The sequence below is a fragment of the Sinocyclocheilus rhinocerous genome, unplaced genomic scaffold (genome assembly GCF_001515625.1).
Source record: "Sinocyclocheilus rhinocerous isolate Xijiao unplaced genomic scaffold, SAMN03320098_v1.1 scaffold1097, whole genome shotgun sequence".
In the NCBI taxonomy this organism is placed as follows: domain Eukaryota; kingdom Metazoa; phylum Chordata; class Actinopteri; order Cypriniformes; family Cyprinidae; genus Sinocyclocheilus; species Sinocyclocheilus rhinocerous.
The window spans coordinates 63,903-72,960 of NW_015630974.1; the positions used below are offsets into that span (position 1 = coordinate 63,903).

Genomic DNA, 9,058 nt, shown 5'->3' on the forward strand with positions numbered 1-9,058 from the left:
AAATGACAACACTAATATTTATGGCTGTCTTTAATTCTTCACTTTCAAATGATAATTCATCAAGCTTTTATTTTGGCAGAAAACTGGAGTTGATGATGGATGAAAACACTGGAGCACGAGCTGCTTGCGTGTAAACGAACACAGTGCCACGCTTCACTCTGAAACATGCAGTGCACACGTTTATTTAATTAAACTATAACTCTGCAAGTCTCTTGATAGTTTTGTGTGAAAGACTGAAATTAAAGTCTTTATTCACGGGACACAAGATCAGCAGATATCAATAACACATTTCAGCCTGTTCCCTACACAAAGCTATGGCTTTAGCAGACTTTGGGCCAGATTTACAAACAGTCTGCACCAATGCAAACCCTCTTCTGGCATTAAAAAAAACGACTAAACCCAGAAAAGGTGTGGACCAAGTTATTTTTGTGGCTGACCTTACTGCATAAGCATTTGTAGGAGTTTCCCTTTCAGACGCAACATTTATAGGAGGAGAGTATTTAAATAAACATGATAAGTAGACAATTCACTGGTATTCGTGCCATTATTCAACGCCCAAAAAAGCATGTCTTCAGCCATTTTGCAATACTTGCTAATTAGAGCTGCTCTTGATAGACTGCGTAGCTCATTATGGAAATGAGCTGTGTCTGTGTCCTTTAATGTGCACATGCTCAGTAGATCAACCGCAGAACCACTCCCATCTGTGCCTTTATAGGATTACAGAGCTCTCACGCTAATTTGCCCTGTTTAGTAAATCTTGAATATGGCAAACAAGCCGTATGTGCTCACCATTTCCTGTCGTTGTATGAAAAGTGTTTCTTCAAAAATTCTCAAAGTATACTTCATTTGATTTAGTTTGTTTGCTACTGTGAAACAACGGCCCGGGCCAGTGCTGCCACTTTGTGGAACAGCTGATTAGTGCAAAACCAAGTCAATGTGCGGTTACAAAAAACTGGTTGTGCGTGTTACAGTATGATGTGTGATGAAATTTGCATCACATGCACTGTCCGTGGACCCTCACATATGCGTAAAAACCGAAGTATACTTTGGGCTTTAGTGGTGAACTGCCTATAATCAGAGTGGTAAAAATCAAGGCCCTACATCACAGCCGGACAACTGCGGGCAGGTGGGCGTTTCTGAGGACTCATGTCTTGTTGCGGTTGAACACGCGCTCGCCCCTCAGATTGAGATGCTGTAGCTGGTACTGCAGCACTTCAGTGTCCGCCGGCTCCCTGAGGCTCATCTTGTCCAGGTTGAGGTAGTCCAGGGACTTGGAGTACACCCGCTTGCCCTTCAGCAGGCAGAGGGGCAGGGGCCCGTGTAAGGCCTTGCTGGGCTCCCCGCTCACCATCGACTTCAAGCAGCCGTCGCCCGAGCTGGGCATGCGCCGCCTCCGGCGTCCGTTGATGGCTGGGATGTCATACGGTTGGTAGTAACGGCTTTTGGCTTTGTAAATCCGCGAGGCTCGGTGCAGGCTTAAATCCACAGGCTTTTTGATGGGGCTGGGCAAGGCCTCTGTGTTGCTGTTGTCAGGGCTAGACCACTTCTGGGCTAATTTGAGAAGCTCCTCACCGGTGGTGAAGCCCACTAGATAGTTGGAGTTCATGTGGAGGATCTGGTATCCTGAGACAGTACTTTTAATGGGGGAGCAGGGAGTGCTGGAGCAGCGGGGTTTATCGGCTTCTGGCTTCAGGGTGGCTTTGACCTCAGCAGCAGGCAGAACGGATATGGGCGCCCTGGACACTCCACTGGCATCCATTTCCATCTTTAATGACATGACCTGGCTGAAACACACAGGGAGTTATGTAGGGAATAAATCGCTTCTATTATGTTACAAATAAAACATCATTATTCACTTTCATAACACACATTCCTTGTCAAATTTGCTTCTCACAATACACAAAAGCAGTTTTACAGAAAGTTATGCTGTTGTGTCTATAATGCATTTGTGCTTTACCATAGAGCAAGTTCAATGGCTGGATGATATGACGATTTTAAAATCACGATACAAATGATCCTCCAGATTTTAGATCTAGCTATATTGTATTTGTAGCATTGTCTCTAGCACATATATCAGTGCGGTGGTGACTCGGCACATGTCTGAGCGCTCGAAGCAATTAAGTGATTTAAATATTGGTTGGGTTTGTTCAAACAAGAGTAAGCAATTCTCAAAAATGATGAATGAAAATATGATCAGACATCACTGCTGAAAAGTATGATGCCTGGGCACATGCTTATTTATCACTGTAAAACTCTTAAATTTGAGGATGGAAAAACAGGAATCACCTAATATATTAGCTAGGAATCTGTCTAATATGATTATTAAAGATCAGTGGCTATGAGCACTGCAAGTAAATACATGGTGCTTTTGCGCCAATAGATACCGCACATTTATTCCACGCAATTGCTTAAGATCTACTGTTTATGAATTATGACAATGTTTACTTTATGGTGTTAATATTGCAATATATTGTATATTTTATCTCCTTCCATGTTTTTGAATGAGAAGCTGGCAATAGTAGAGCATAGATATTCCAAAATAAGAGTCCCAGTGTATTTCAGGCTTGTTTATAACTAAAAGTCACACATTATGCATAAAGTTTATTTTTTATTGTTTTTTTGAGGGGGGGTTTTATTTGTATTGCAGTTACACAAAATATATTATCTGGCATTTAATTCAATGTAAACTCTTGTATTTTCTGCCTGGGCCACCCGTCACAGGAAGGAAAGACTAAGAATATTATTTAACACATATTATTCATTATTTAGATTTTACTAGTATTCAGGCCTGTAAATAATTACAGAATTATTAAATACAGTTTTAAGTGGAAATATTTAAAACATAGTGTACATTTTTGTATTCAAATAAAAGAAATTAAATAATTTTGCTTGTAAATCTTTCCTTGTATCCCTTTGTTAAGGAAAAACACATTATTTGATACATTTTCATTGTGTCCCTAAAGTTTTTAAATGCGCTCCTAAATTAAACTCAGGAGCACCTCCCTGGGCAAAAGTAAGTTGTCAAGTCCTGTAGAGCAAATTGTACGGTGGCCGAGAAGTGCAAAGCAAATCACAATTCTGAAAACAAAATAACAAATTACAAACGCAAATGCAAGTCAAAAAAAACAAAATAACAATTCAGAAAGCACAACGACAAATCCGAAAACAAATGAACAAATCCACATTGCTAAAAATACTGCTATTTTCACTTAGTGTCAATAGAATCCATTGCTAATACAAGATTTGAAAAGGGAGGAAAAAAAAGTTCGGCAAAAGGCGGGATCGAACCCGGGTCGATCGCGTCAAAAAGTCAACAACACGCACTTATCCATCTGCGCCACTGAAGCTGATGGTTCACATCCACTTTTAACTAAGTGTAAATAGACACCCCGTATTTTTTATTCCAGAGTAAGGGCAATTCATACAATACATTTAAATTGAGCTACCTACATACCATCTCCGAACTTTCTACCACGACTCTGCTGTTCTTCGGCTGTATTTTTTATTCCAGAGTAAAGGCAATTCATACAATACATTTAAACTGAGCTACTTTAATACCATCTCCGAACTTTCTACCACGACTCTGCTGTTCTTCGGCTGGTGCTAAAAATAGCAGTATTTTTAGCAATATGGTATTTACACTAAGTGCAAATACCTATACCTATACTTGATAGTAGAAATCCTGCTATTACATTGCTAAAAATACTGCTATTTTCACTTAGTGTAAATAGAATCCATTGCTAATACGAGATTTGAAAAGGGAGGAAAAAAAAGTTCGGCAAAAGGCGGGATCGAACCCGGGTCGATCGCGTCAAAAAGTCAACAACACGCACTTATCCATCTGCGCCACTAAAGCTGATGGTTCACATCCACTTTTAACTAAGTGTAAATAGACACCCCATATTTTTTTATTCCAGAGTAAGGGCAATTCATACAATACATTTAAACTGAGCTACTTTAATACCATCTCCGAACTTTCTACCACGACTCTGCTGTTCTTCGGCTGCTTCTTCCCTGTATACGTTGATTGACAGATGTCTCGTCCAGTCAGCGGTGAGTAATCCCAAACCAATGGCGCTGTCTCAAACTATACCTACCTCTTCCGGTTTGTCTGATTTGTCGTTGTGTTTTCTGACTTGTAAATTTGTTTTCGGATTTGGAATAAAAAATACGGGGTGTCTATTTATATTTAGTTAAAAGTGACTATAAACCATCAGCTCCAGTGGCGCAGATGGATAAGCGACTGTCGTTGGCTTTTTGACGCGATCGACCGGGGTTCGATCCCGCCTTTTGCCGAACTTTTTTTTCCCCCCTTTTCAAATCTCTTTATTCCAGAGTAAGGGTAATTCATACAATACATTTAAACTGAGCTACTTTAATACCATCTCCGAACTTTCTACCACGACTCTGCTGTTCTTCGGCTGGTTCTTCCCTGTATACGTTGATTGACAGATGTCTCGTCCAGTCAGCGGTGAGTAATCCCAAACCAATGGCGCTGTCTCAAACTATACCTACCTCTTCCAGTTTGTCTGATTTGTCATTGTGTTTTCTGACTTGTTAATTTGTTTTCAGAATTGTGATTTGCTTTGCACTTCTCGGCCACCGTAAAATTGAGTTCAAACTAACATTTGCGAATGTCCATGTGAATGCACTTTGAAGCCGACTGCGACTGTCACTGGCATGATGCTGAGCAACAAATTGCACAAAACCGTACCCTACACTTATTAATCATCAGTACATTAACACATGAATCACACAATCATTCAACACTGAATTGTAGTTAAGCGCTATAATTAGCCTACATGATTTAATTGCCAAGATCAGACCATTAGAATAAAACAAAAACCTTCTGTCTTCTGTAAGACTGTTTGGAGTGCCAGTTTGTACAAATATCGGTGTAATTTTGGACAGTATAGTGCTAGAGGTACTCAACCACTATCCATATGGAAATGCGTTTCATGCCAGACATGATCAAGAATAAACCCCGAGAAAGCAGGCCAGTGCTTTACTGTAAATGAAACAAAGATCACTGTAGCATTTCAGTAGCAATCAAATGCGCAGTTAAACCACTGGATATTGTGATTGGTGTAAAAGCATGAATAATAATGATAATAGACTATCATTTTGAGGGTTTAGCAAGAGCTCTGTGTGAGGAATCAGCCAGTTTCATCGCGTTTCTTCTCCAGCTGATGCTGATGCTGATGCTGCTGCTGCTGATGCTCGACATCAGGGACTCAAATACCATATCTGTACCACACAGACGCGTTCATCATCAGGAAACATACACTAAAACACACAGCCGTCCTCCAGACACTGTCTTTATTCTGGGCTGTGCCACTGCCACCATTTCGCGATTTACAGCAGCAGCGGCGCGGGGATTTAAGCTCACCTACAGTGCGATGCTCTCTGCTGAGAGACCGGCGAAGAAATGCAATGAAGAAAAGAGTGTAAAATCAAACCTGTTCAGAGAGACTGCACACCTGGGCTTGAGAGAACCATAGACGAGATCCTGTCAGAGTAGAGCGGAGCAGCTCCCAGCGTCTGCTGTCGACACCAGTCACGTGACGCGAGCCGCGGATGCTTCAGGATCCAGTCACGTGACGAGACCAGGCTCGGATGCTCTTATATAAAGCAGTGCTTCTCCGACAGGCGGCTGGGGCCCACTAGGGGACTCAGCACATTTCCAAAGGGTGCTACAAGACGACTTTAAACTGTTTAAAATAAGATGAAACAAGCTTTAAAGAAATAGTTCACCCAAAAAAACATGCTGGAAAGTTTGGACTTTCTATAAGAGCAAGTTGAGGTAGGTGGCTGGCTGACGCAAGCAGCATCAGTGTCTTGAACTTGAGATGTGAGAGGTGTGAGGTGAAGAACAGTCGTGCTTCTGCGTTCTGAATCATGTCCATACGTCTGATTGAAGCCTGGCCTGGCCTCCCCCCTGGCCACCCCTGTTGCGCAAGCATTTTGAACGCATTAGCTGATTTTTTCCCGTTCAAATAACTGACACTGGCACAAAAGCCACGTACACACTCCAGTTGAACCAAGTTGTCACAAAAAGCCCAAAGATGCATATAAGTGGACATGGCAACGCTGCAAGTGCGCGCTTGGCGAAGCATCCTTGCGAGCGCAAACAAATAAACACAGCAGAGCGAGACTCGAGCTCGACGGTCAAACACGTCCATCAAGCGCATGTTTACATAGAAAAACAATGGAAAAGTAGGGCAATGGAAAAAACCTTAACAAATATATTGCATGGTTATACAAGTTCGCTCACAGTACATTATTCAAATATATATCCTGTAATAGCACAAAAATATGCGCTGCCATCTGCATTTGTACTCCGTACAGAAAATATAAACGAACAAGCTGTTGCATGTTTAATAACTTTTGAGACTGTTATTTTGGCAGTTTACAATTATTTGCCGTTTGATCCGTTATTTCAAGGAGCTCGTGGTTTACTTTAGCATATGAATGGATTGCGTTTGTGTCGGAGACTTGTCCATGATGGAAGAGAATGTACGCCGCACATAAGAAATCATCATAAAATGACATAGGAACCATGATCCAGTTTTTAACCAGTATTTGTTGAGGTGCAGAAATTTGTTATTTGTGTTCCATTCCACATTCGTTTCGAAGTATTCCACACAGGCTATCTATCACACAGTTAGAAGCATATTAAATAGTTTTCTTTAGATTTTAAGCAAGATTTTTCTTTTCTTCACTGTATTGAATAAATACCTGGGATTATGTTTGTTTTCTTCTAAGAGAGACGTAAAGTAATCAGATCTAGCAGTTTTTAATGCTTTTCTGTATAGGATTGGTTACTTTCCCACCAAGCAATACGAAATGCCTGTAGTTGTTTTCCTCCAGCTGCGCTCCCTTTTCCGGGCTGCTCTCTTTAGGGTGCGAGTGTGCTCATTATACCACGGTGTCAGACTGTTTTCCTTAATCTTCCTTGAGTGTAAAGGAGCAACCGTATCTAAAATGCTAGACAAGAGAGAGTCCATAGTTTCTGTTACATCATCAAGTTGTTCTGAGGTATTGGATATGCTGAGGAAAGACTAGATAATGATCTGAGATATCATCGCTTGGCTGCATAATAATTTTAACACCATCAACATCAATTCCATGTGACAGTATTAAATCTAGAGTATGATTACGACAATGAGTAGGTCCTGACACGTGTTGTCTAACCCCAATAGAATTCAGAATGTCTATGAATGCTGATCCCAATGCATCTTTTTCATTATCAACATGGATATTAAAATCACCAACAATTAAAACTTTATCTGCAGCCAGCACTAACTCAGATAAGTGCAAGTGACCAGATATTATTTAAGAATTGAGGGGACGTCTCCTGTGCCTTATGGCAATTTTCAGACATTTCTGGACTCACTGGCTGATTTTTTAAGAGATTCCAGCATCCTGGTGAATCTTACCATACAATCCTTACCATATCTCTGGATGATAACTTACATATTGAATCATTTTTGAGAGAAGGTTCTTGAGCGTGATGTACAAGTTTATGACGGGATTTGACGGGATCAAACTTTTGATTTAATACTGTCACATGGAATTGATGTTAATGGCATTGAAATTCTGCAGCAGAGTGATAATATCTCGGATCATTACCTAGTCTCGTGTATAATCCATATAGCTAAAGCTGCAAACGGTTCCCTGAGATACGGGAACGAGTACTGCATCGCTAGACGCTATGGGAAAAAGTCATTTTTTCTCCAATACTGAAGCCTTTTTTTTTAATAACGCAGTGTAACTGCACGGCCATTGGTTTGTACAGTGAGATAAAGAACGAACCAATGGCGAGTCAGTGGAGCTCCACGAGCCTATGGCCACGAAGCCTGCCAATATGGGCGGGGCCATCTGGTGATATAAGCAGGCATTCTGGCATAGGATCCTCAGGTTACTTCGACTGAAGCGACGACACTGAGTCATGAAGCTCCATAGCATCTCAGGGAACCGAGGTTCACTCGTACTGCATCGCTAGACGCTATGGGAACCAGTACAATCACGTCGTGCTATGGAGAGGAACGACTGATATGTGAACTTTCCTTAAACACCCAAGGGGCTCAGAGGGACAAGTATAATAGGGTAAGCCCTTCAAGTGGCAACGGGCCAAACTCACAGAGGTCACGCCCGGCCTGGGTAATCGTTCCAAGAAAAACTCGTACAGCCTCGGCACCTAGGGAGGGCCGAGAGCATACAAGAAGTAAAGCAATTCTGGCGAGTCGGCCAAACGCAACTCAGAGCTAGTCCTGCCCTCTGGCAGGTGCATGCCAACTATGCAGAAAGGACCCTAGCCTGTAAGGCAGGGACGTCCAGGTTGTAAAACCTAGCAAATGTGGACGGTGAGGCCCAGCCGGCCACCGCACAGATTTCTGCGATAGACACACCACTAGACCAAGCCCAAGAAGAGGTCATGCCTCTGGTGGAGTGGGCTCGTACTCCAATGGCGCATTGCAGGCCCAAGGAAGAGTATGCTAGCGTAATAGCGTTAACTATCCACCGGTAAAGTCTCTGCTTTGTGACCGGATGACCTTTGGTGCGGCCACCGAAGCAAATAAAGAGCTGTTCCGACTGCCTAAATGGGGCGGAACGCTCAATGTAAATTCTCAGTGACCTGACGGGGCAGAGTAAATACAACTCCTGGTCCTTCTCCGAGGGAGGAAGCACAGAGAGTGTAATGACCTGTGCTCTGAATGGAGTGGAGAGCACTTTAGGTATATAACCATGCCTTCGCTCCAGGACGACCTTAGAGTCGCTGGGCCCGAACTCAAGGCAGGAAGGGCTCACAGAGAGCGCCTGCAAATCTCCCACTCGCTTGACCGATGCTAAAGCCAGTAGCAGAGCAGTTTTCAGTGACAGGAGCTAAAGGTCGGTTGACTGTAGTGGCTCAAAAGGGAGGGCTCTTAAAGGGTTAGTTCACCCAAAAATTAAAATTCTGTCATTAATTACTCACCCTCATGTCGTTTCAAACCTGTAAGACCTTCGTTCATCTTCAGAACACAAATTAAGATTCTTTTCATGGAATCTGAGAGCT

The 9,058-nt window shown here is 42.3% G+C and overlaps 1 protein-coding gene across 1 annotated transcript; it reads right to left on the bottom strand.

Moving 5' to 3' along the window:
* Positions 1-846: 846 nt before the first annotated feature.
* LOC107740794 (UNC119-binding protein C5orf30 homolog) lies at positions 847-5,567 on the bottom strand. Its single transcript, XM_016553294.1, has 2 exons — positions 5,460-5,567; positions 847-1,784 (listed from the first exon to the last, which is right to left on the bottom strand). Exon 2 carries the CDS (start codon positions 1,775-1,777, stop codon positions 1,145-1,147), a length of 633 nt encoding a protein of 210 aa, XP_016408780.1. The 5' UTR covers positions 1,778-1,784; positions 5,460-5,567; the 3' UTR covers positions 847-1,144.
* Positions 5,568-9,058: the final 3,491 nt, after the last annotated feature.